Genomic DNA, 26,819 nt, shown 5'->3' with positions numbered 1-26,819 from the left:
CATTCTTCAAAGAGAGAATACAAAAAGTGGGTTTAGTTGTGTTTTGAGAACATTCACAAGCATATGATAAACCTGTAGATCAACAAACTAAAGTTGAAAAGTGATAACAGCTCTCATATGACATAGCCTCATTTGAGTTACACATACTAAAGAAGGGGTGATACTGGAAGCCCCTGCATTGGGTCTGACTTCCAGAAGAAAGTGAGGACTAATACGTAAAAACATTTACAGCACCCTAGAGAAGTTTAACTGCACAATGATTGAAACACACACTGGTTCACAATATTTATTACAATCTATTGCTTTAGATAAATCTGCTGTGTAGTTAGTAAACCCAAACCACATTATAAGAACCAAAGAAAAAAAAAAAACATTGCAAACCACATGTCTGTAAAAGGTACACAATGGAGGTGAACAGAGGCACAACCTTAACCGTGAAAGTAAGAGCACAATGAAGATCCTCATGTGTGAATACAGCTCTCCTGGTAGCAGACAATGAAGGTAAATAAAAATAAGACTAAGAATACTAAACATAAGATAGGTAAAAATCAGAGTAACATTGTTGTATCTGTATACAAAGAATACAAGGGCCTTTTAAAATACCCTTCTTTCATTTTCAATGACCTGTAAACCCAGCTCTCCCAAATCATCTTCCCTCTGTACCTGAACTAGTATATAAAGATCTATACAGAATGTGCAAATCCAATATAAGTATTTTTAGGCTTTCTTCTCCAAATAGAAGAAATACAAGGTTAAAAACATTAACACCACAGATTCCCTCTACCCAGCCCCTGCAGAAAGACCTCAGTAGCAATACTGCCCAAGGCATCAAGTACAGAAGCAGCAAAACACTGGATCAAGAAACCCATTAAGAATGCACAGCATGCGAACAATAAATACAAATGCATGGGAAAACAAAAAAAACAAACAGTTATCAGGAGAAACTATTAACACTGGCAAATGAAAGTGTATTAGGACTCGTCAGCCTACGGCAGATCTATTCCTAAAAACACTCACATAACAATGGCTTAAGTAAACCCATGATGTTAACTGGGATCCAATTAGACCTTAGGCAGACAGGCTTTATCCATCTACTTGTCCATTAGAAGGTGATATCTGGTAGTTACAAGTCATGCTTCACACCATTTAATAATTACATAAGTATTGCTAGACCGGGATGTTGGGAGTAAGATACCCAGCTATTGGGTTGTTTGCTACTGCTGCCTTTTCATTACCACTGCACTGATTCCTTCTGCACCAATCACACCTTCTAATATTCCTCATACAAATCTGCTATAGATTAAAGTTTGTGGAAAAATAAGTTAGACAAATATATTACAGCCTACAAGGAGTATGGTACAATCCAGTTTTTGTAGTTAAGACTTTTGGCCCAAGAGTGACTTAAGAGCAGTACCAGCCTGAGCAGAACACAGTTCTAGAGCATTTAAAATAGAGAGATGCTGAATATTCTGGATTTTACTTCAATGTTGGAAAGTAAACGAGAGACCAAAGGACTTCATATACACAAATTTAAAGTGTAGCCTAGAAACTCAAGCAATAACTATCGTTCAGTCCCTTCGGAAGCTGCTTTACAGACTGTTCTCTGCTTTTTGGTATGAGTACAGATGTGAACTTCTTAGAATAGTCTCCGAGCTTCCACTCATGCTAAGAGTGAACATATTCAGTGCAAACAATACAGAAGTTAATTCAATTTACAGCTCGAACTAAAGTAAAAAGAAAAAAATGCTTACTAGTGGTATTTACTGTTTGTCTGACTCCCTCCTGTGGAACTTCTGCTTATCAGAAGATCAGGTGATAACACTGAACATCAATAAAAAGATTCCTTTGGCCAGCATTTAAACATTCCCATTACTGAGATGAAAGTAAAATTATATTTCTAGGCATAGAAATAGGCACAGAAGCCTTCTAAATGCCAAAAACCTGGTGATTTCCATGAAACACTGATGCAGCCGCAAAGACTTTAAGGAAGTTTTCTCTTTTGAAGGAGCTATTTACATACAAGGCCAAATCACAATGTTGTCATTCTAAAGAGGTAAGTTTTATAGTAAAACTTGACTTGTGGTGAAGGCCCAACAGTTGTCTAACAACTCATTCACAAGGTTGGAGTGCAATACAAAACTCACTATAAAAATCAGTTTCCATTCTTCATTTGAGTACCAAGAGGTACAGTGTAGTTGCCATCTCTGTAGTAACATGGTTAAAGTAATTTTTGAGTAAATCAATATTGCCAGACAAGTACAGTTAGTCCACAGTTACAATTGACTTCTACCCAGTATATGAGAACCTAGGAACAAGCCTCAAAAAAACAAAATCTCAGAGGCATCAGCTTCTGAAGTTGTCAGTTCTGAATTTCACATGAATGTTGACCATGACAAAGTCAGGTGTCCAATGTGTTGACTTCTTTAGAGCAGAAATAATGCACAACTATTGCATTAGGGTATCGAGCAAATGCACTGTGAAGAAACAGAACATGAAAATCAACTGTTAATACAGTTTTCTCTACTGAAACAAGAACATCCAAATTGTGTCAGAATCAGAAAAAGATGCTTACATGAAAGTGATACTTTGCAGTTTAAATTACACTCTGAATATATTCTTGAGCAAAACAGACAAAAGATTTCTATGGATTTTGTAAGAGTATAATTAAAAAAAAATACTAACTATTTCCATTTCTGTAGGCACACTACTTGGAAGTCACTGCTACTAAATTAAAGATGGGGTGACATACTGACATGATTGACTTTCAAAACCTTGTTGAACTTAACAGCATTAGAAAAATCCTTGACAACTAAAACAATACTGCAATGACGCATATGCAAATTTAAATTCTGATGCTATGTTCTACATGCTAACAGCAAAAAATTGAACATGCACAGTAGTAAGTATATTTTGACCAACATTCATGACAATGTTTTGGAAAAAAGAACCTTTCCCTATCATTGTGAATGCTACTGGTATCTCAGAAGGGTTCACATCAACAAGAGAAACAATGAATAAGCTAGTCATGTGGCACTTCACTAGAATTCAAAGAAGAAAAAGTACAAATAAAATTTGCCTTCTATACCAACCCATAATTACCTACTGGGAATGGTAGGAGAAAAGTTACCGTTATCCAGGTATCAAGTGAACTAGTTCTACTTTTAGATGTCCTAAGATAATTAGGCTACAAAATGTATATCAGCCAGGGAACCACAAAGCCATTACACGTGTCTTCGCTTGAAATTCTCTATTTCATCCTTCTTAATTCCAGTTAAGAAGCAAGGAGTAGGTATTGTTCTTACAAAATTTTCCAAATTCAGTACGAGAAGTTATTTTCAGCCTTCTAGAGCTGTGAAGTAAGAAGTCTGACAAGTTTCTGAAGGGATTTTATTACTCTCTTTTCTTGAAAGCAGGATTAAATTCTTCCAATAAACTTCACTGACTAAAGCTTTGATGTTTTCCCAGCTACCCAGCTGAGTGACGTAATTTCCAATTCACTCTCCAAATATCACCTCATACTGCAGTTCTCCCAAAGTATATACACATTCCAAGTTTTGCGACATTCTTAGTTTAAGTGTACAAGTCTCATGTTTGATTCAGCTTCACAAACTTTAAGGCACATGCTTTCTCACCTGTTACCTATCTTCTTTTTACATACAGTGCACACCTTCTCCTCTGTAATAATGCACTTCACTTGCTGATGCAAGATCCGCTCCTCCTGGACCTAGAGAAGATTAAAGATAAACACAAACTGGCTCAAAGAGCAATGCCACACCACAGCTCCCTCTTAGTCCAGTGAAAATGAAACCTATAACAACATTTTTCAGTGGCTATATCTATATTAGCAAGTTGTACAACACAAAAGAAATGGGTCTGTAGAGCAGAACTGGTAGTATTGAACACCCAGCACCCACACTATCCAAATTGCAAGATTTTACTTTCAACTAGTCTGGTCCACAGACTGAGGCACTCAAACCCTTAATGGTGTTCCGATGAACTACTGAAGTGCATCATCTGGTGTAGTTTATTTGAAAGAAATCCAGTCCACCTCTCTGAGATCATCCTGCAATGCACGCCAGAGAGTCCAGGCACTCACTGCAAAAGCACACACCTCATCCAAACTAAAATGAATGTACTTGCCATCTACTGTAAGGAGACATTTAGTCTACTTGATGCACATATACTAATTTCAGGTGCACTACAGCACCATCTAGAGGACACATATTCTGTATAAAAAACAGTTCATTGAACATCGGTTTTAAAACACCATTCCCATAAACGACAGGTGGTGGGTACTCACCCTCAGAAACTCAGCATGGAGAAGATTCTTGAGTACTTGATTAAATCTTTTCTTCTGGGCATTTTCTTCAAGGACTTTCTCTAAGAAGATCCGAATCTCACTAATCTGTGTATTTGCTGGGAGTAGGTTTATTGCCTGGAGCAAAATATACTTAAGTTAGAAAAAAACTTACAAGGAATAGAGAACAAAACAGAATAGAAATTGACACATTTAGCTTGACACTGTTACAATCTGTTCACTTGCCTACTCCTGTACCTTCTGCCAACAGGACAAACCAAGTACTTACAAGTCCTTCTTACCTTGGTAGTATCCAGTTTGCTGTGATGTAGTTCCAAGACCTGCAGAGCAGCCTGCAGGTTGGCTTGAGGCTCCAGAACTTCCATCTTGATTGGTCCCAGGCAATGAACACTCGGTGGGGAGAGGTACATGCGGAGCAGTGACAGATAGACCTGTTGCACAAAAAAGGAAAATTCTGAAACCACTGCACATACCCACAACTGACAGTGTTGGTGGAACCCAGCAATGGTGTTAATAAGCTGTACCCATGGTATTCAAAATTCTGAAGTGCTCATTTAAACAGCTCCCATCTTAAAACAACAAAAACTGAATAGTATCAATGATGTTCGAGGTCTTAGGACTTGCATTCTACACTAAAGTTTTTCTGTAAAAGCAGTTTTAATTGCACTCCCTCATCTTGCCTAACTCGTTCATCATCTTTAGAAACCAACACTTGACTGCTTTTTAATATTAACTTTCCCATAGAAGTATGTGGAATACACACAGAGTATTTTGTCTTCTGAATTCCATCACAACCTCAGCAACAGCATATATCTTCAACTCTAGTGATACAGTAACATTCTCAAGAACAACAACAAAAAAATCATCTAGTAATTCCTAAATTCCAAGAGTTTATACACAGGTTCCTGTCCACATACACAAACCCTGAAAAAGTCTATACAGAGCAAAAACTTTAAAATCCCTGAATGGTATGAATAGTCTAATACATCCCTACTGAAAAGGAAGATGAAGCTACTTACATCCTTGTTGCCATCTTTGTTTCTGTCATAATGTTTATGGCAGTAGCTAGAACAGAGAAGAATGAAGTGAAATGCAGGGACAGTTTTGAAACCCAGAGAATCAGTCCACAGAAATCAACATTTAGAAGCTTTGGTTAGTGAAGTCATCCAAGTTAGGTGACTGTACACCCAATTCTGATCAATTAATCAAGCTGAACAAAATTACACCATTTACTCTGCATTATGATGCTGAGAAAAAGGGAGGTTTTATGCAAGTCTCCCACTTCCAAACAAGTTGAAAAGCATTCATGCAGAAACCAAGTTTAATTCAGCTGTGTAAAGAAACGGGGGGAAAAAAGTATCTAATCAACACATCATAGCATAAAAATGTATGTGTAGATATATCTAATTACTGAATCACAAAGAAAAGGTGTTTATTAGTGTATACTGCATACCAGGGTTGAATGTCCTCTAAGAGGCATTTGCTGATATTAGCTTTAAAGGAAGCTATGTTGAACAGGCCCCACTGTTCAGATATACTTGTCAGTATCAGTTAACCCTATTTTCACATAAGTACTGCAGATTTACTCAGAGTGTTCACTGATATGATACATGAGGATCCTGCTAACGGAAGAAGCTCAACTTTCCACCTGGGCTACTGAATGTCTCAAAAGAGAAAGGACAACACAGGGAAGTTCACAAGCTGAGAACAGGTGGAAATGAAGAATGGATTGATGAGAGTCATACTGCTCTAAAGAGCAAGGATAGAAGAGCATGAAAAGGTAAGCCTCAAGGGTTTGGTATCATAATTTGCGGATATCCGGAAGAGCCTAAGAGTCAAGAAAACACGTAAACCAAGAAGATCCTGAAGGCTTACAGCATTCATGCTCCACATACGGCAACATTTCACAACATTTCCTATCCACAGGGCAGTGAGTAAAAGACAAAAATAGAAAAACTAAAGAAATTCTTACTTTTCAGCCATGTTGGTGTCCTTCAAAATATGAACATAAATGAACAGAGCTTGCTCATGCTTCCCCATACGACCCAAGAGCAGAGCACGTTCTTCCAGGAGACCTAGAGAGAGCATGAAGGATTAGTCAACAGCTACACAAAGACAACATAAGCTCCATTAGTGACCAAACTAACGGAAGGGACTGTAGTCTGAGCACAGACTAAAGTTACATAGAGACTGTAAGTCTGCTTCACACTAGTCTCAGTAACATTTTATGAATACTTATGTAACCTTAAGATACAAAAAACTTCAGATCTGTTGAGCAATACAGGCTCATCAAAAAGTTAGGCTAAATGTTTAAGTGATGTGAGACACCACAAGGTCTTAGGTGAACAGTTACAGGATTCCTGCAGACACTGGTAAATCCAACTGCACCAGCAAAACCAGAGTTAGTTACACATCAGTGGCCTGCAACTACAGATCCAGCCATCTTTTCTGTTTCTATTTACCATGATTCTACAATCAGTGAGAAGGCTTTGCTGTACAATGCCATAAGCTAGGGTTTAGTTAATCTATGGAAACTGAACTCACCATCAAAAGGGAAGTCACTAATTAGCCGGCTAGGTTCATACCAGCTAGATTTCTCCAGAAAAAGCAGAAGCTTTTTCCGGTAATCCCCCAAGTCTCCTCCTTCCTCCCCAGCAGGCACGGGAGTTTTATCTACATGGAAGAAAACAACATAGTCTACAGTAAGACAGCTCTTTCACTACACTAGTAAGCAGAAGAAGAGAAACAAATAATTATGAGCAGGAAGCAAATGCTGATGAAACTGTTATATGGGCTGGGATTCTGGTGCACGTGTCAAATTACTTCAGCTCCCTAAAACACATCAAGTGACTGGTTAAACAATAGACTCAGTTATTCAAGACACTTCCCTACCCTTAATGTGTAGAATTCAGGAAGCAGTAGCTGCCATTACACTTAATCATGAACAAAGTTTCACTTGGTCCCTTAAGATCTCTAGGGAGGCAATAAAATAGACTTCTCTACAAACCCACAACTTTTGTTGTTCCAGTTCCTTCATCACTTGGGATATCACCTTCTGGATATGAACAGGGAAAGCTTAAAGCGACGTACTGTGAAAGCTCCCCTGTGCTGTCCATGCCCCTGGTCCTCCCACCAGGAAAGACTAAACATACCTGCAGGGAAAGACTTGAGATATTCTTTCATTAAGCCCTGCACTTTCTCACAGTATAGCTGGATCAGACAGTTGTGAAATTCCGCACCGGTTTCTTCCCAGACATGAATTATGTGTTCCTGTAAATACATGTTCCAGGTTCAATTACAGAAACTTCCTATAGGAAGTAGTTTGTTACAAGCAAGCAACAGTTCCATGCTTGCCTTTACCAAGGCAAGACTTGATGATTTCATGTATTTCAATTATTTTTTCTTTGCACAATTTATAAGAAAGCTAGCATGCTCTGAGACAGCATCAGGCTCCAACACCTGGAGAACTAAAGCCTTACACAAAACATTTTGCACTGAAGGTAATGCACTAGTACAGACTAAGTTCTTACCAGATAAGGAATAGTCAAGCTTTTAAAATTTTCTATCAAGAAACTGAGCACTTTGTCTCGTGGCAAAGCTTCCACTTCAGGGAGGTCTTCTGTAAATATCTGTTAAACAAAATTTTGTTCAGAGAATTTAAGTGCCACAGTGCATTTTCTCTGTGGCACTGATGCCCAGCATATCATCACATATGTCCAAAGGTAAGCATAAGAAATATAAAAAAATCTGTGCATCATATTTAGGCACCCAGAAGCTATCTCCTATCTGAAAGAATGAACAAATATCCCCACTTCTGCCTTAGTTAACACTTGATTTACAGTGCCCAACACTCCTGAAGTATAGGAAGTCAGTTCTATATCAAAGAGGAAAGGGAAAGTAAGAAAGGCGTATTAAACATTTGACATTAAAATCTTCAATCAGGCTCTTGTGCAAAAAGCATATCAATAACATTAAATGTTCCATCAAAAGTTCCTAGCTACGTGTTACAAGATAAGGTATTCCAAGAAGAGAAAAGCACGAGAAAAACTGAAAGGCTATCGTGCTCTATCTACTGCTAATCTTACCACAGTATGGAACACAGAAAATATAAGTTCTATATTTAATTCAATTTAGCATTAATACCTGGCTTCTTACATTGAGCTCTCCCAATTCCATACACTGCACTAAGAATCTCAATGGCAACGTGCCTGTTTCAACCACACTTACCTTCAATCCATCCTCAGGAAAATCTCTTAGCACCCAGACAGAGTAGGAAAATATCAAATGCAAGTTCTCTGTGCCTGGAATACAAAAATCAGCAGTGTTCAATGTTAAAATCCTAAAGATCTTTCTACTCACAACACAAGCAGATGCTTTCAGAGCCAGCAAAGATTAATTTACAGGAAGAATTTGGTTCATTTTTTTTTCAAGTCAAACAAATCACACATTCCACACTAAAGTCACAATTTCATTACTTTGCAAATATGATTTTTAAAAGGACCAATAATTAACTCAAATATTAAATGCCACCAAATATAAACTTTAAGACAACTGAGCTCAGTTTTGGTCTGAAATCACACTCCAAAAATCTTCTCTTACTTTTTTTTTCATTAGAAGACTCTAGTTTTACTTGTGTAATTTCCCTCAGTCCATTTCCATCCTGACAGTCTAATGACTCCTATAGCAAAGGGTCAAATGCTTCATAACAAGTAGTAAAGCACCACAGTACTGAAGTAAAAGGTACTTGACAGGTAATGACCTCTTAGTTTTTCAGAAAATTTAAGACCTGCCTCTTTAAAAGAATACTTTCATTTGGACAAATTTGTTCACAAAGTTTATAAACGTATTAGGAAAACATGACTTTTCCCCCACCCTCTGGATCAGAACCCACTGATGCATTCCCTGCCGAAACAAAGCAACAACAACTGTACAAGAAACAGAAACCTACACCAACCCAATAAAAAGGCAGCCATTGTTTGCTCTTCTTTATCCCTTAATATCATCAGGAGCAAGTTACTTTTTAAACTTTTAAAACAAGCAGCAGCTTCACAGTAACAGTATTTTAAAAAACAGAAGATAAGCACTACAAAGTAAAACAATTAAAATAGTCCCCAGAAGAGCCAATTGCAAAGCTTCAGAAATAAAACAGTGACTTGGCAAATGGCACTAGGGTCATGGGTCTGAATTTTGCTGAACCTCAATTAACTTTCTGAATTCTCAGAGAATTATATGGGAATGGGCTTGCTAGCCTCGCTGAGAAAATTTAAATAAAAGACCTGACAAATCATGGGAGTAAGTTCTCATATAGAAAAAGAGACAATGAAAATCTAACTCCTTATAAACATGAGTGAGATGAACTACAACAGCTTCTTTCCAAAGCACTGATCAAGCTGCCTTTGCTGAAATCATGACCAAATCAAACATGAAGTTACAACCTACTCAAAACACTCAGGATGTCAGAAGGAGAAGAACAACCTATCAAGTAACTACCAAAGTTTGTTTATAGATCAGAATACTAAAAGGCCAAGAGTGCAACACAACAGAAAACAAACCAATTGGCTCCCTCAGCAGATCACAGGCAAGGATATTCTGTGCTGCTGGGATTAACACAGACACTGAGTTTCCAAACTTTCTTAGCAACAAATCCCTAATATCAGCTATAATAGGAAGAAGTTCTGCATGCCACTACTTTAACAGATAAGGAATACTGTAATACAGAACACCACCTACCACGCAATCAAACACATCATTCTCCTGTGCCTAACTCTGCACAGATAAAGTTTATTTTTGATGGGCATGGACAGTCACAGAATTAACAATTAATATTTTCTTTGATGCAATAAACAATAAGTGCTTACTCTGTTGATGCATGACAAGTCTCAAACCCAAATCTGCAATGACTTTAAAGGCCACAGCTACAAGCCTGGATAACATTTTCTATAATTACCTGAGAACCATTTAAGAAAATTTAATTAAATGCCCAAAAACCTCTACACAAGAGATGACTAAGAGATAACACAGAATGTAAGTGAAAGTAAATAAAAATACCGCATAATTAAAAATATTTTTTGTTTAAGTCAACCATTACCTACATTAGAAACTCATGACTACAGAAGCCTCACCAAAGGGAGAGCCAGGGGAAAAAAAAAATCCGTAGAAACTCCATTGCCTGAAATGCTTTTATCATCTTATTTAAGGGACTCCCAGAAGTGACACTGAGTTAACCAAGGCAGAACAGCTACTCCAGTTAAAACACACACACAGAGTATTACATTTCTGTGATTTACTTGGGTGAGGGGAAAGCTGCAAGTGACACTAGCGTAAAACATTCCACCTATTAGCAATAATTAACTTTCTAGATTGGGTCTGTTCACTTCAAAGTAACGAAATACAGTGGAAACAAATATTTGTTATCAGTTTTAAAGAACTGAGCAAGAAGCATGCAGGAAAACTATTTTTGGGAGGTCCTGAAACACCAGAGAAGCTCCCACAGACTAAAAGAATTCTAGCAAGCTGCCAACATTTTAGAAAAGTATTCTGGACAACTTGGATGCTTACAGGTCTGAAACATCATAAATCTCAGGGAAAAAAAAAACAGCTGACATAGGTCAATCAAGATTAATTTATCAAGATGACAGAATTTTTTTTTAAATAAGATTTGAAGTTTTTTTCTAAAGCTGTATGCCGAATATAACATACCTACACTTCTCTAAGATGGTGACGTCACAGAATGACACCAATGAATAAGACAGAGATGTGGCACAAACAGGAAAGTTCCCAATGTCATTGTAAGTAATGTATTATCATTGAATAAACATGTTGCTAACAGAAGCCAGCAGGAATTCTTTAAAAAGTAATTATAGAATATCAAACTTTGCCAACAGTGTAAGACTAGGAGATGAACAAAGTTATTTCTCTCATACACTACTCACTACTAAACTATTAGTGTGATACTAAAGACTTGTGCATTTAGAAAAATAGTATTATTGGATGGGAAGGGACTATTCTCAAAAATAGCAAAACCAAAAAAGGACTTGGGAGTTCACAACAAAGAGTCAACACATTAAGTTCCTACCATGATGCTGTGACCAGCAACTACAACTCTTAGGTCATAACCTGGGTCTAACCATACTCAGAAAACAAAACCTTCATATAGGATTCTTCATCTCAAGAAAGATACTACAAGACCCAGCAACTGGAAGTTAGCCTTTCAGCTGGAAAGCCTGACACTTCTAAAGGCTAAACCTTCCTTTTGTCAGTGATCGTAAGTCACCACTGGAACAAAAATTCAAAATACTACACCGTATTTTCCAGCAATGGAAGTTTTTATTGGAAACAAAGAATATTTTCCAATAAGATACTCAAGATTCAACAAGACATTCATGGATTAATCCTTGAAGCTTGCATTACACAAGAAACTAGATGACAAGGATACCCTTTAACTCGATAAGTCTCTAGCAAGTTGCTGAACAGCATAATAACCACTAAGCCCAACAAGCATAACGCTTCACAAAAGCAATGCTTCCACTCACCCAAATGCTGTAGATATTGTACTGTCCTCTCATGACCCTTCAGAGGCGAGTTGGCTTTCTTTGACTGATCCACCAGTACCTGTAATGCTTTCAGAAAAACAAAGAGGTTCATTCCTTTATAATCACAAGTATCATTCCAGCTTGAAACACAAAAAGGTGCATTTTTCATGTTCTGCTACCAGAGACAAAACAAAGCTTTGTTTTAAACACACAGGCCAAAGGGGTAACAGGAATAAAAACTGATTTAATTATGAGATAGACCTAGAAACAAAGTCTCTTCAGAATATTGTCTGCTCACCGAAGTTAAAACTCAACACTAGGAATACATGCTCCTATCCCTTCTCCTCTCCCCATTCCAACCTCATACCTACCTTTCTCATGCAGACCTTTCTTCTCATACAGTATTATCAGCTCACTGTATTTGTGTGCCTTCTTCAGAACATGCTCACTCTCCTCAATATGGCAGTGATTGTTCTCCAGACGTAGCAATGGTGCCACCAGTGCTACATTTGTCTGCAAGCAAAAAGGGAGTGCTTAAACATGAGCATCTCCTAAGTTTACAGCAAAAAAAAAACATGAGTTGGAACAGTGGGGAAAATAAAAGTCTCATAGCATAAGAAATGACAGTTTAACACAGGGGCACCAAACTCATTTTCACCAGGGGACACAGTCACCTCGTGGTTGCCTTGAAAGGGCCGAATGTAATTTTAGGACTTTGTAAATGTAGGAGTAGTTACATTTATAGAGTCCTAAAATTACATTTGGCCCTTTCAAGGCAACCACAAGGCTGATGTGTCCCCCAGTGAAACTGAGTTTGACATCCCTGCTTAACATCTTAGATCAAGGCCCATCTTCATTTCCCTGATTTGTTGGGATAGAAAAAACTCAATATATCAGACCTATTCCCCCACTTCCAGAATAGAGGTCAGCTTTGAAAGACACCATTGATAGCAAAGATCATAGTCTCCTGCATTTAACAGTACAAGGCAACACAAGAAGCATTCATTAGAACTTCAAAATACACACGCAAGGCCACGTTCTTTTGACAGAAGCAGAGACCATAAATGGACACATCTGTTTTACTCCATGAAACTACTTACTGACCAGTGAGCAAACAAGTTAACATTGAAGTTTCAGAGATCATTTTTAGACCAAAGATAGACAGATGTGTGAGAATTTCTGAAGTAGCACCTTATTCTCTTCTCAAAAGTTTCAACCTGAAATTCCAACTGAGCTTGAACGGTAAAGGAAAGGCCTCTAGGTCAAGCAGAGACTCACATGGAGGTAACACTTTAACAGGGTGGTATCAATGATTTGTAGCAGCTTCTTTTTGGATTTGATTGTGGGTGTTCCTTCCATGAGTGGTGAAGTACTGGACTGATGGTCAGAATCATTTAGCTTCTTCACCAGCTGACTTCTTTTCTGCAGGACATCAGATGAATTTTTAACACTAAAAGGCCATGGATTTCTCTATCTCATCTCAGCAAATATAACCCACCAAGGAAAAAGACTAAATTAAATCAATTTAATAACTCATTTTAGTCATTTCCTAAATAATCTTTGTTGTTACTGACTATTCAACACATCAATTCCCCAACCACACTCAGGTGTATGCATTTGTTTTGCAATTTATAGCTTTGCAAGATGTCAAGACTCTGGAGCACATAGTCAGAAGGAAACTCAGTTAACCTGAATAGAGACATTTTAGAGAAGTCAGGAGACATTTAAAACATATGGAGAACAATTTAGGTTTTGAACTAGTAGACACAAAAATTATCTTCCTTCAGACACAAGCTTATTTTCAGTCTAATAAGAATGGCAACAGTTCAGTTTACAGTTACAACAAAATAAAGAGGGCAGGAAGTTACAGTACCCACTACCTCCTGTTCCACCTTGTAACACATACTTTTGATGTGTCTCCTGGATAGAGTGCCCTCCACAATAGTCACCAAACAAAACCAGAAGATCAAGATCTCAAAAGGCTACTAGAAATAAAATACCAGACCCATGTTCAGATTTGGTCCATTAGTAAGTATTGCCTAGTCATCACAGAAGTCACATGTGATGTCTCACACATATCTTTGGGGCACCTCACATCCTCCAGTTCTCCTGCTTTCTCATAGCTTCCAACCATGAAGACAGGCCATTAACGCTAGCATGACAGAGCTGGAGTAGGCGTACTGCTTCCTGCACATCGAAGTTAACCAAGAAGGTACACTAAAACTGAACAACCCTGCTCTAAAAAGATATAGAAGCACTCACTTGAGTCAGGTAGTCTATCAGAGCTAAATGTGCCTTCTCCAGCTCTGCCCCAGAGAGCCCTGGCAGGGGGTTGGGATACTGTAGCTGTTTCCTGTAATCTGTGGGCAGGAGGTCAGGATACAGACCCATCACATGAGTGGGATCTAAGCAAAAAATAACTAGTATTAGTAACCATTCATAACATTCTTTTTGCAAACCTTAAATATATGTAACCTTTGAGCAAGCTCAGCTTTCCAACAGAGCTGTTTGTAATCAACTTGTATGTCCATGAGGTTCCAGATAACAGAATTTGCTTTTTAGAGAAAAGAAACTAAAACAAGGCAAAAGAAACAAGAGAAAGACTGTTTCACAGTCTAAGCACAAGTTCTAATCTGTGTGCTTGACACACCTGGAGAACAAGCCATTGTTATAATCCTCTTAGTGCTCTTCTTACAGAATCCCAGCATTAACAACTCTGACAGTAAGACAGGATTTCTAGGAATAGGCAATGCTTTAAGAAAATATTTACTTTGCTTTTGAAACAAGAATCAAATAGCACCATCTGTAACTAATGAGCACCCATTTTCATGGAGTTTAAGCAAATCCAAAATTATTGCCTTCTAATTTAAGTTCAAAGTATTTTGAGTTCTCAGTCCTTTTCCTTAATTGCAGTTTTCCAAAGTATATATGACACTAAGTGTCATCAAAACAAGTAAAAGTTCAGTGTTTAAATGCACACGGCATACGCTGCCACCAATAAAGAAATCTGTCTTATGCACTATTCTATGGTACAGTCCAGCCTCCAGGTATTCTTCCAGTAACCCCAGCATGAACCACAAGAATAGCATCAGAGACTATTTTGACTTCCAAAACCACTGAAAAGTTTCCTGGCTTCAGTAGCTTGATCCATGAAACAGGGTCCTCAGTTTGGTCCAAGTCCAAGGATTTAGTAAATCTACAGCTGTTCCTTATTTTTCATTCGAAGCTATAAGTAGGCTTTTGAAAGTTGTTGAAACCCTCAACACATGTACATGCTATGTAAGCTGTAGAACAGTGTACAACACAAATGTATTCTGCACAAAGGGCAAATTCATGATTTAGCTCACTGACTGAAGTTAATTAAGTACCATAACCAGTTTCACCAAAACAAACAAACAAACAAACAAAAAAAAAAAAATCCCACACAAAAAAACCAAACACCTAAGTATCTGCCTGGGCTATTTGCCCTTCACAGGAGACTGGTCTGGACAAGATAACCCCCTGGCTCAAACCATTAAAAACAAACAAACAAAAATGAAACACAAACACCAGAAACAGAAAACAAAAAACCCCAAACAACAATCTGTCAGCTTCATTTCATTCCTCCTAACCAAAGCATCTCAATGTGAACCAAAGCATTTACCTGTACCAAGCTTGGCAAAAACTTGCATGGATTCATCAAAGCGTTTCTGGCAGAAGAGGTTGAAGGCAAAGAGGTTCTTTATGTGGTGAATTTGTTGTCGCTTCTCACTATCTGAATCATCTTTCATTTCCTAAACGTATACAAATTAACAAACATTAAGAACTCCTGGGCCTTGTAAATGAGAATGAAACACTCTACAGAAATAACAGGAGTAATATCCTCTAGAGAGAATAAAAAGAAAATGGATAATCTTCCAAAGTGAACATCTCTGATGGTGACTCTTAGATGCTATGCTTATTGTATCACTGAGATAACCTAGAAGGTTTGAAAGCTGCCTCTTGTTACCTATATACTTGCTCTATCACAGCAACTCTCTCTTCAATCATTTGCCTATTCGAAGGTTTGTTTTGTGGTGGTTTTTTTTTTTCCAGTTAGCAATACAAAATGCAACAAATTCATTTTAATGTAGTTTCAAGAAAGTTCCCAGAAACCAGAAAATCATAAAACAGCAATATAATTAAGCGTACTGCTTCAGGATATCAAAGAAATTACTACATTTCAGCAGTAACATGGAGGGCCATCACAAAAAATCCTGGTCTTTTGACAAAACAAATCACACACTTCCAAGCAACATTGTTTACAAGTAGTCTGAAGACTATGAAGTCCAACTGACTTCCAAGTCTAAAAGACAGTAACTGATAAAACAGCTAAGAAACACCATTTTTCACATACAACATGATATCTCAACATCTAAACCACGATAAATCAACAGAGAGAAATGGCAGCACAAAACTAAAACTGAAGTCACGAAAGGCTAGAGTTTACCAGTTTGTGCAAAGTGGGCAATACGGAGGTTAAACTCTCCAGACTAGTTAGTCAGGCAGAAGGCAAACATCCTTTTGTGTACTTTTGCACAAATGTATCTGCTGCAAACACTTACTGCCAACTGCAAAGCCAATTCGAACTGCTTGTCCTGCAGAAGCTGCTGGATCTGTGTGGCTATGGACACTGGAATGAGCCGCCAAACAAAGTGATTACTTGCCACATATATAATATTTGTGCTGTAAACAAGACAAAAAAGGTCAGTTACTAAGTTCCAGCACTGAGAAAGGAGCAATACCCTATCTGAAAAAAACAATTCTGGTTAATACAAACATGGATCAGATACAATAGCAATTTCAGCAATATTGCAAAGCAGGATGGATCTCCAGTGGTCAGAAATTCCCAAACTCAATCCTATCATTCACTCTGCAAAGCAGGAGGACCATGACACTGAAAAACAGTTGCAATGCTACTTCTTAAGCCAAGTGAGTTAGAAAAGTTCTTCCTGTCCCAGTTTTTCAAAGGGCTACCATACACCCAGACAGCCCAACAAAAGTAACTCAGTTATACTCAGTACCCTCCAGAGGTGATGAAGCGTGGTCTCTGCAGCTCGATACTCTGTACCAGCAGACGGGGTTCAAAAGTGCGTATCTCCACATATCTTGGCAGAACAGCAATGATATAGGGAGGCTGGTGTTCTAGTAGTGAAACAAGTAAAAAATATAAGTTGACTGTTCTCAAATATGCCTTGAAACAAGCCATAACTTCAAGTCTTCTCTTAAATTTATTTTCCCTTGAAATGTGTCCCTTTTTTGCTTATTGAAAACAAACAACATCAGCTTGCTAATAGACAACTACCAGGCTTTTTGCTCATCTTTCAACATAAGGAATTTCTGTGGCACTCAGATGCTCAGAAGAACTACACTGCTTTAACATACTACCCTCCATTTCAAATCTTGTCCCTTTATAAAAGATATGCAATAGGCCTATTTTCTGAGGAGGAGATAGGCATACAGACTAGAAGCAAAGAAGGGGAAGAAACAAAAATAAACACATGAAACCTTTCACAATCAAAGTACAACTTAAAATACTTTTGAGACTGTCACACTCCAAATTCAGCCAGTTTCCAAATACTGGGAACATAACAATTTTGTCATATATAAAGGAGCAAAGAAGCAAATTTTAGCAAATTACTGCTAATTCTCACCCATGGCTATAGGAATATCTGTCCAATTCAAGGCACATTTCTGAGTACAGATCCCTTCTTCATTGAGCACAACTGTTAGATCATCTTGGCCAACTGCAACTTTTCCATCTGCGACAGGAGCTACCAATGGTTCCAGCTGCTTCCCTGTGGGAAACAGTTCCTTGATGGATCCTTTTCCATCCACCTAGAATAATAAAGAAAATTTTAAAAATATTTCTCAAAATAACCTAAATTTCAAAGCTGCATAAGACCACAGCCAAAAACCCCTTGAGGGATTTACAACCCAGACTAATCACTAACACAACAAGTGCAATTTTAAAGAGTAGAAATAACATTTTCTGCATATTATCATTTATCTTGCTTATACATCATTTGGAAATAAAGAATTAATACTTCAGCATCTGAGATGATGTAGTCCTGTTACAATGAGAGTAGCTGAGCACACAGATCATACAGGTTTATAAAATGCATAGCACAGGAGCAACATCAGTTAGTGTGTCCAAAAATTTGTTGGTGTAACCAGAGGATTTCATTTAGACCAAAACTTTAACACTGTTTTATTCTGGCATGAGTGAGTGTTGACACAAAAAACAAACTAAAAGCCAAGGAACCTGCCTGGCCTTTTTCCCTGCTCTAGCTACTCACTCTTGAGGCCACGTGCTGTCCAAGGAACTGAACCCATCCGACTAAAACAAAACAAAAACAAACAAACAAAAAAGTAACAAAAAACCAACCAAACAAAACAACCCACCCACAACGAAGAGCTGTTTCATGAGCTGATCTAACTCTCTGCCACCAAAAACGAGAATGCTTCTCCTTCAACTCCAAACACATGCTCCTGCTGCTTCCTGCATTACAGCTCAAGCATTCTTAGAAATCAACAGCTAGTCAGCAAAAAACACTAACATAAAAACATGTATTTTTTTTTCTGCCTACTACTGAAATGAAGCCATTCAACAATGGGTCAGTAAATTACTAGAGTCAACCCAAAGCTGACATTTGGACTGCAAGTCCCCACCCTGCTGCTTGAGCTGCTGTACAATTAACACTAGAAGGGCAGGAATCAACATCTAGGAAAGCTGTAGAGAAGCATCACTTCTTTTGTGAGCACTGTCAGTTTGAAGTGACTGTAAAAACTACTGTGCAGTTTTCATGTTGACTACAGATCAGTGTTGTCACCCCTGTATGTACACAAGTGTGGTGAACCTCATCTTCTTCTCATTTTCCCATAATAAAAGCAGAAGCCAACTGTAAAGGCAGAAAAGAGAATCAAATATAGCTGTTGTATGAAGCATCAGTGGAAACCGTAATACTAATTAACAATTGTAAGTTTAGAGACTTTCAGACAGAAATCACTACAGATCAGCAAGAGAATCAGAAAAAGATAAAGTGTTCAAGTTCTACTATCTGCCAGATAAGACATTCTTGTGGTTTTGTTTTTTTTTTTCTATTTTAGAACTATCTCCTTTCTTGATACATTAAATAAAATGTAAACTGAGCTTACACAAACTGCTACCAAAAGAAAACATATCTTTTCCAATGCCTTTCTTCTGCAAGAGCTTCAAACTAACAAAACATCAGTTTCAAAGAACAGACTTGGATGTTCCTTTCCAAAATCACATACAGCAAGAGTACAAGATGCTGTTTTTCATATATGTCTGTTAGCTAAATCCCTGAGCACAGGAGCAGCCTTCATAGTGGGTACTTCTACCCAAATCTTCTTAAACGCTGTATTCCATACACCAGTCTTACCCGTATCAGGTAATAGTCCCTCTTGAAGCCAACACAGATGGAGTTTTCACACCAGGCCATAGACTTGGGTACATCAGGTACACTGAAGTCCCCCTGAGGAAAACAGGTTAAAATAGCTGTTACAAGAGAAAAGCAAAAATCTAATTTGACAACACAGAGTGTAACAGGCAGCACTGCTGTTGACACCATATTCCCCACTACACAAGCCTGACTTCTGCTGGTCAAGGAATGGCAGTATACAACTAAACAGCCAGACGCGTGCATAATAAAGAGGCATGCTCTGAGCTAGCTGGTCACTTCTAAGAAGAGTAGCCTAGCTCTCTACCCATTTCCATCAATTATTTTTATCATCCTAGTATTCACAAGTGCAGTTCTCTGTGCTTGTTGTCAATAACTGCCCTTTGACTTAAACGACATACCTGGAAAACTTTTGGTAGAAGTGCACCCACTTCCATTGTGTTTATTGTTAGGCAGACATTTAGAGAGGCTGCACACTAATGCATTTCACTGACTTGGAAGTGTGCTACAACCAAAATGTTAAAACACAGAAAAAAGCTGTTGATTAAATTTATGAAACTGTATGAATGTCACTAATTGCAATTTCAACCTGTATTTCACTTTCATTTGCTGCTTCATTGTTAGATCACTGCAGAACCAACGGGAGCCAATGCTCTGAATGTCAGCGGTGCCTCTGAGCAACAGGGACTGTCCAGTGAGCAGTAAAGAGCAACTACGCTCCCTGTTGAGGCATGACGGACTACAGAAACAACTCACCTGTAGTTCATGGAACTCTCTGTCCTTCCAAAAATAAAGTTGTAGCTTCTTCCGCACCGCCACGCACATTCTCAGCACATCTTCTCCTGTGTCTGACTGCTGTGAAAACAGAGAGGCCTAACTCATAGGAACTTCTAAACTAAGAGGCAGGTAAGATAATGCAATGCCAAAAGAACCCTCAGCCTGAAGCAACACTGTCAGCTGAAAAGCAGCTTTGTTCATCCATGCCAGAAGGACATTCCCTAAACAAGGAAGCACGGAGGGTGGGGGCTGGATACTTAAAAATGAGCTTTGGCAAAGATCATGACACCAAGGAAATAAAAAAAATAAAAGAAAAGAAAAAAAAACACACACAAACAGAAGATAAGCACAGAACTATCAGCCCAGCCCTGAAGACTAGGATAAATAGCTTGAACTCTACAGTATAGGAAAGGGGAGGATACACAACAATGCAAAGAATGTGTTATACTGACAAATAAAACCACTAATAGTTGTTTAATATTCTAGCCTATTGGAAAAGTTTCCTGACACTAAATACTAGCAGAGCTAAGTGCCTGTACACACAAAAAATAAGGCGCTTTGGAACTACCAGATTTAAAGGCACCGTGAAAGACATAACTAGTTTCAACACGCAGAAAGGCCTAAGTACTTATTAGAAAATATTTAATAACAAAATAATATTTAATAACAAAATATTTAATTTGCCCCATGTGGCAAAGAGATAAAAAGCGATAAAGAGCACTATGCCATCTCTTCTGTTTATTATTAAGGTTTCTGAATGACATGGGTAGGCTGAGAAACGCACTTGGATAGAAATGAGTCAATAAACAACAGCACAAGAAGAGAGGATTGCTATACCTTACAGAAACATTATGGACTGAATCTGTCAAAACTGCTGTGGGACTCCTTGGGCCAATACAGTTTGACAGAAACATAACAAAAATAGTGATGGAGACACTTGGTGAAGGGAACCACTAGGAGTTGGTACCCTGGCAATTTAAGGAGAGGGAATAGCTTTTTTATTTAAGAGGACTTCTCAAAAAAGACAGTCAAGGTTACTACGGGATAAAAACACCCTGAAGTTTTGTATCAGGAGGTTAAAGGCTACAATCACAACAGGCACAGGAAGATATCTTATGAAGGACAAGAAAAAAAAATAAAGAGACTAGATTAAAAATTGTTGCATTAAGCGAAGCTACAACATCCAGTAAATACTAATTTTAAAAAGCACTAGTACCCAAGCAACTTGCATGTAACACAAAATTAACAAACCTAATCTATACAGCAACATGAAAATGTTGAACTTATTAAAAGCAGTAAGAACACCTGTGCCATTGTGTTCCATCTCTTACCTGAAGATCACAAGTGAAGAGAGATGCACCTTTTGCCTTGGAAACCGTGGTGATTTGTTGAAATGTCAACAGGTCATGGACATAAATGTTATTTTCTGTTTTAAACAAAATTCCAATTATTATTCAATATTTAATACATACAGAGCTCATTGCTAACTGAAATAAGTTATATTTTATGCTTACATAAAAAGAACAACTTGTGAAACTAAGAGCTGCAAGAAAGGAAAAGGAATGTTTTCCCAAAAGCTGAAAAGTGCTAATGCATATACAAACATACGACAATAAATGCAGAAAAGACGACTAATACCAGCACTGGTAAAATCACATGAAGGAATCGAGAACAGACGCCAACCAAGCAGAGGAAGTGGGAGTGGAAGGGACAGCAAGCAGGCCAGAGCAGAGTGAGTTCACCATGGATGATTGTATAAGCAAAGGCCATTTTGAACTGGCTCCTGAAATTAGCAGAAACCGAACGGTTGCAAAGGGAGGGTGCTGTGGTCAAGGTTTTGTACGCACGAGGACGCAGGCAGCAGAAATCTACGCATGCTGGAGTCGGAAGGGCCGGGACTGGGAGTTCATAAAGAAGGGAGTAGCAACATGAGCAAAAAAAGACATAGGAAGATCATAAGGTCAAATATAGCCAGAGACAGCCAAGCTTAGATCTTCCATAAGATCGTAAAAGATTGCAACCTGCACATAAACTGAATCTGGTTTAACACATCAGGTAAGTTTGAACAGAAGTTTAAGCCCATGTCATATGGTACACACACATATGCATGCACATACATATATATGTGTATAAATACATGCCAACTACAGACAAACTATATACATACTCATATGTACTTTTTCTTTTTCAGTCACAAAATTTAGCATTAATATGTTGTGCTCCAAGTTGGCTTACAACAAACGAAGCTGCTTCTCAACCTATGCTGCATAATGCTTCCTCTGCAGAGTAAGAGTCTAAGTGCTACACAATGACTTTTCAACAACTGGACTACTATGCAGGTGTGTGGAAGTGGTGCCACATTCAGCCAAGTAACTGCACCGAGAGGAGCTCATTAAATATTAAAACATTTTCTTCACTTACCTAATAAACTGACCAGGATTTTAAACTGAGAAACAACATGAATCTGAAAGAAAGAATTCTATTAGTGACTTCATTCACAAACTAAACTTCTGAACAAGGCTTGATTATAGCTTGTCTAAGAAAATGCATCTTAGATACTCTCAAAATAATGAAAACAGCAAAGCAGCTCTCTATGCACAACTTTCCTCCAGCTATCGCAACCCCTTTCACCTGCACGCAGTTTTTTACAAGCAAGCAAATACAGCTTTTACCTAAGCTGGTAAAAATGTTAAATAAGCGGTATGTTACTAGTACAGAAGTACTTCTAAAAAATATGCAGAGCATTGCTCAAAGAGGCTGCATAACCTTTAAGTGCTTATATTGATACTTGGGAAAGCAATGAGCCTAAGTTCTTAAAAAAAAAAAAATAAAAAAAAAAATCACAAAACAAACAACAACCAAAACAAAAAAAACACACCACACCAAAGAGTAGTAAGAGTGGCAGAGTGGCAGTAGATAATTAGTTACTTTAGTTCTAAATTCCAAGCAAGAGGAATTACATTTACATTCCTATAGCATTTTATCTGAGAGTCAAATTATATATTACAGTGTGTTGGTATAGTACCACCTTTTAAAAAAAATATTCTAATTCAGAGCAGCTGAAGACTTCCAGCAAACCACAACATTTCCATAAAAGCCAAAATTAAACCTGTAAGTTCCAATTCCTTGCTTTCTGCTTTAGCAACCAAACCAAGTTTACTCCTGTTATGGGAAGAGCAGGCAAAAGCAGCAGGCTGTGCCACCTCTAGAAGAATCTATAGTTTGGGGGAAACTTGTTGAGCTTAGCAGAGATTCCAGAAGTACCTTCAATATTTCATTTCCTGGCTGAAAACACTGGAAAACTGTTCCCACATCAAGAAGATGGTATTTCCTACCTGCTGAATCTTTTTTGAGAAGTTCTTGTTGGATTTTTCTAGCGTCACTTCAAACCTATTGCAACCTACCAAAAAGATTTGAGAGAGTATGTAAACTGAAGTTCCCCTTAAATTTATGGCTGCATACATCTTACACTAAAAAGATTACAAACAATTATGAAGGTAAACTTGACCACTTAACACCAGAAAAATTAGTGTTCTAACATATCTGTGCTATCTTCTACTTGATAGCTAAATGCACCAGAAGGTCTTCTGCACAGTCAGGGGAAAATTTAAATTACACTTCTTGTACCCATCCAAGAACATCATCAACAGTTACATTATTGCCTTGCTGGAATTTTAGATTGCAAGAACTATATTTAAGTATTATGAAACCCAGAGATACAAAGATACCCATAAAGACTTTCTGCACACCAATCAAATATCAGCAATTTAAATTGCTAGGGAGCACATCACTGCAAAGTAGACAAGGAATAAACACTACGCCACAAGGGTTTAAAAGGAGTTTTAGGGATAAAGACTTACAGACACTTTCTGATGACATAACCTCTCCTGGCATTGATGCAAAAAAGGGGGAGAAATTTACCATGTGAGATAAGACACTAGTAACTCAAGACTAGCATGTTCTGATTGGAATAGACAGCCTACACATTTCAGAAAAAGCAACCTGCATTCAGTCTCTAGAAATGAACTAGCTACAAATGAACATCCTTCCAAGAGCTGATGAACTTGGAAACAGATGTTTGGGTTTTTCTTTCCTGTCCCATGCTATACTGCATTACTGTGTTCAATAACATCAGTTTCTACATAATGGCAGATAATGCGAAATACGAATCTGTTTAATGAAAATCAATTTTAACTAAACCAAAAATAGAACAGTTCTATTTGTGGCATCTCCAAAATAGACTATGAACACTTATGACTGTCAAAGAGGCAGGGAGAAGGGTAAATACATAACAGAACTAGTTAGGAGGGATCCTTCTTCCCCATCCCTTTATGCTCACGCACCCACTGAATAAAGTTGCTTTTTCATTAATCCAGTCCTTCATTATCAGAAGGCAAACATCAAACCTCTGGCAACTAGCACACTGCACTGCTGTGCACACCATATTCACAAAAATTACACTAACTTACTATAAATTCAAACATATGGAGACCCGTTATAAAACACACTTTACAGCAGAAAAAAGGCTGATACTACTTGCTATCTTCCTTGGACATCTGATAAACAGTATGTACACTTTCACCCAAGATCCCAGACAAATATTAAAATATAAGTAGGAAAAACTCAGCAGTTAAACACACTTGTGTTAACATCCCTACAACCTCTTTCAGCGCAGGAAATAACAATCAACTTTTTGTGCCATTCTTAAAATCAACTTACCTATGTCTTTCTTTATCCTGTAAAGAAGAAGATGCCCTTGTTTGGTACCAACAAGGAGCCATTCCTCTACAAAAAAAGGGAAGAAAAAGTCTAATTAGTTTCAACAAGGACTGCCCTTCACAGCTAAATTACATTTATGAGAACACTTGGAAACTTGTTTCAAATTCCAAAAACGACTTTTTGTGGTGACTTCATACATATGTACTACCATCTCTCTGGTGGAAGTGCTCAGAAGTAGCTTCAATTCTCAGAAGAGGATGGCCAGACATCAAGCAATAAAAGAGAGTACAGCCTAGACATCACATCCCACTTGTTTATACAAAGGTAAAGAAGCAAACTACTGCATCTTTTGTGCAATCAAAAGAGGCAATAAACTATTCTTCAAACATCAGTATCTCCCAGAGAGGAACAGAGCTACATAACAGGAAGAAAACACGGAGCTCCGTGTGTTTTGTTGTTGTTATTTTTTTTTAATGGCCGAGTTTTTATAAGAACTCTCTGACATAGTCAGCTATGCCTGGAAGGACAGTGGCAGCTTTGCCTAAACAGCATTTGAATTGTCTGGATGACTCACTGAATATTTACAAGAGAGAATTTTTTTATACACAAACTCTGTGACAGTTTCAGACTCTTCCTATTTACAGCATTTATGGCATTCAAAAGACACAGAACATTTACTGGGTCATGAAATACGACTGAAATTCTTCCTCCTTGCTGAAGATCACATAGGAAAGAAGCATACACAAATATTTCTTTCTACATTTAGCACTCCCTCGTTACCAAAGATGCTGATATTCTAATAAAATCTTGTTTACTGCAAGACGATTTTTCTACCACCTGGTAGAAAAGTTGTAGAGACAGAATCACATCTCTTTTTCCCTCTTTTAACACAACCATCCTGTCACATGCCTGCGGGTTTAGCCTTTTTTTTTTTTTCTACTTCAGAAAAATGCATGCTTTCAAAGAGATAAAAGACAAAAAGCCTCACTGCAGAAACAGACTACCTTCACATCTGGCATAAACAACCCATGGTTAAACGTGGCATTACTATCCAGGTTATAACGCTGTCCTTAAAACAGATTAAATGGGTCACAGTTTCACAGTGTCTGGAGTTTTTTTTAATTACCAACTTTGTGCTATGGCAGAACATCTGATGGAAGTGGATCAAGCAGTAGGAAAAGCTTCATCAAGCCTTAACCTTACAACAGCTGGTGCAATCACCTGACCGAAACCTTGACTGTCGAGTATGCCCGAAAACATAACCTACATTTATATACCATTAACACACACAGACTGTAATTCCATGAGTGGAACACACCACTGGCTTTCCAAGATCAATTTTAGCCAAAACACATGGGACCCTTTTTAGCGAGAAACCAGCCGAGCCGCGGTTACAGCCCTGGGAGCCGCAGCAGCCTCCGGCACAGCGGGGCAGCCCCCGACGGGAGCAGGACAGCAGGCCCCGAAGCCGCCACAACGCGCCAAACCCGGAGAAGCACTGCTGCGCTGCCCGCGCGCCCAGCCGCCGGCCGTCCCAGGGACAGCGGACGGGGGCCGAGCGACGCGGTCACCCCGGCCCGCCACAGGGAACGGCGCGGCAGGCCCCGAGAACGGCTGACAGGGCGTCCCGGCTGTCCGGGAGAGGGGAGCGGCCCGAGCCGGCAGCGCCGCGGTCTCCCCGACTCACCCCAGGCCGCCAGGCAGTCGATCTGCAGCGGCAGCTTCTCCAGGATCGGGACGTGCTCGAAGGCGTCGTGCATGGCGACGGCTCCTCCGGGCGCGGCTGTCACAGCGTCCGCCGACCGGGGAGAGGCAGGCGCCGCGGGAGGCTCCCCCGTGCTCCGGTGGCCGCAGAGGGAACAGCCCCGACTCAAGCGCCGCCGCACGCCGCCCGGCCCACGGCTCCCCGCCCTTCCCGGCAGACCCCGCGCCCGCCCTGCCGCCGCTTCCGCCAGGAGGCTCCGCCCCCAGGCCCCGGTGCGGCTCCGCCTCCTGCACTGTTCCCGGTCCTCACGCGTCCCGCCCGCCGCA

General features: G+C 38.9%; 1 protein-coding gene across 2 annotated transcripts; it reads right to left on the bottom strand.

Annotated features, from left to right (window-relative positions):
• Nucleotides 1-272: 272 nt before the first annotated feature.
• On the bottom strand, nt 273-26,718 carry VPS39 (VPS39 subunit of HOPS complex). 2 transcript variants are annotated; one of them, XM_082058137.1, is made up of 25 exons: nt 26,476-26,718; nt 24,789-24,854; nt 23,405-23,469; nt 22,491-22,533; nt 21,401-21,495; nt 20,049-20,147; nt 19,275-19,367; nt 17,523-17,706; nt 16,893-17,013; nt 16,434-16,554; nt 15,494-15,623; nt 14,113-14,255; nt 13,129-13,272; nt 12,222-12,363; nt 11,851-11,937; nt 8,546-8,619; nt 7,849-7,947; nt 7,471-7,588; nt 6,863-6,991; nt 6,291-6,393; nt 5,338-5,383; nt 4,600-4,749; nt 4,301-4,435; nt 3,633-3,724; nt 273-2,474 (listed from the first exon to the last, which is right to left on the bottom strand). In XM_082058137.1, exons 1-25 carry the CDS (start codon nt 26,546-26,548, stop codon nt 2,399-2,401), a joined length of 2,628 nt encoding a protein of 875 aa, XP_081914263.1. In that variant the 5' UTR covers nt 26,549-26,718; the 3' UTR covers nt 273-2,398. The 2 variants fall into 2 exon arrangements, with proteins under 2 accessions (XP_081914263.1, XP_081914264.1); XM_082058138.1 differs by having other exon boundaries at nt 20,049-20,144.
• Between the last annotated feature and the right edge of the window lie 101 nt (nt 26,719-26,819).

The sequence above is a fragment of the Streptopelia decaocto genome (assembly GCF_964273445.1).
Source record: "Streptopelia decaocto genome assembly, chromosome: 7".
Classification (NCBI taxonomy): domain Eukaryota; kingdom Metazoa; phylum Chordata; class Aves; order Columbiformes; family Columbidae; genus Streptopelia; species Streptopelia decaocto.
The sequence above is the reverse complement of the archived record's forward strand: the minus strand, read 5'-3'. Positions and strand labels throughout refer to the sequence as shown.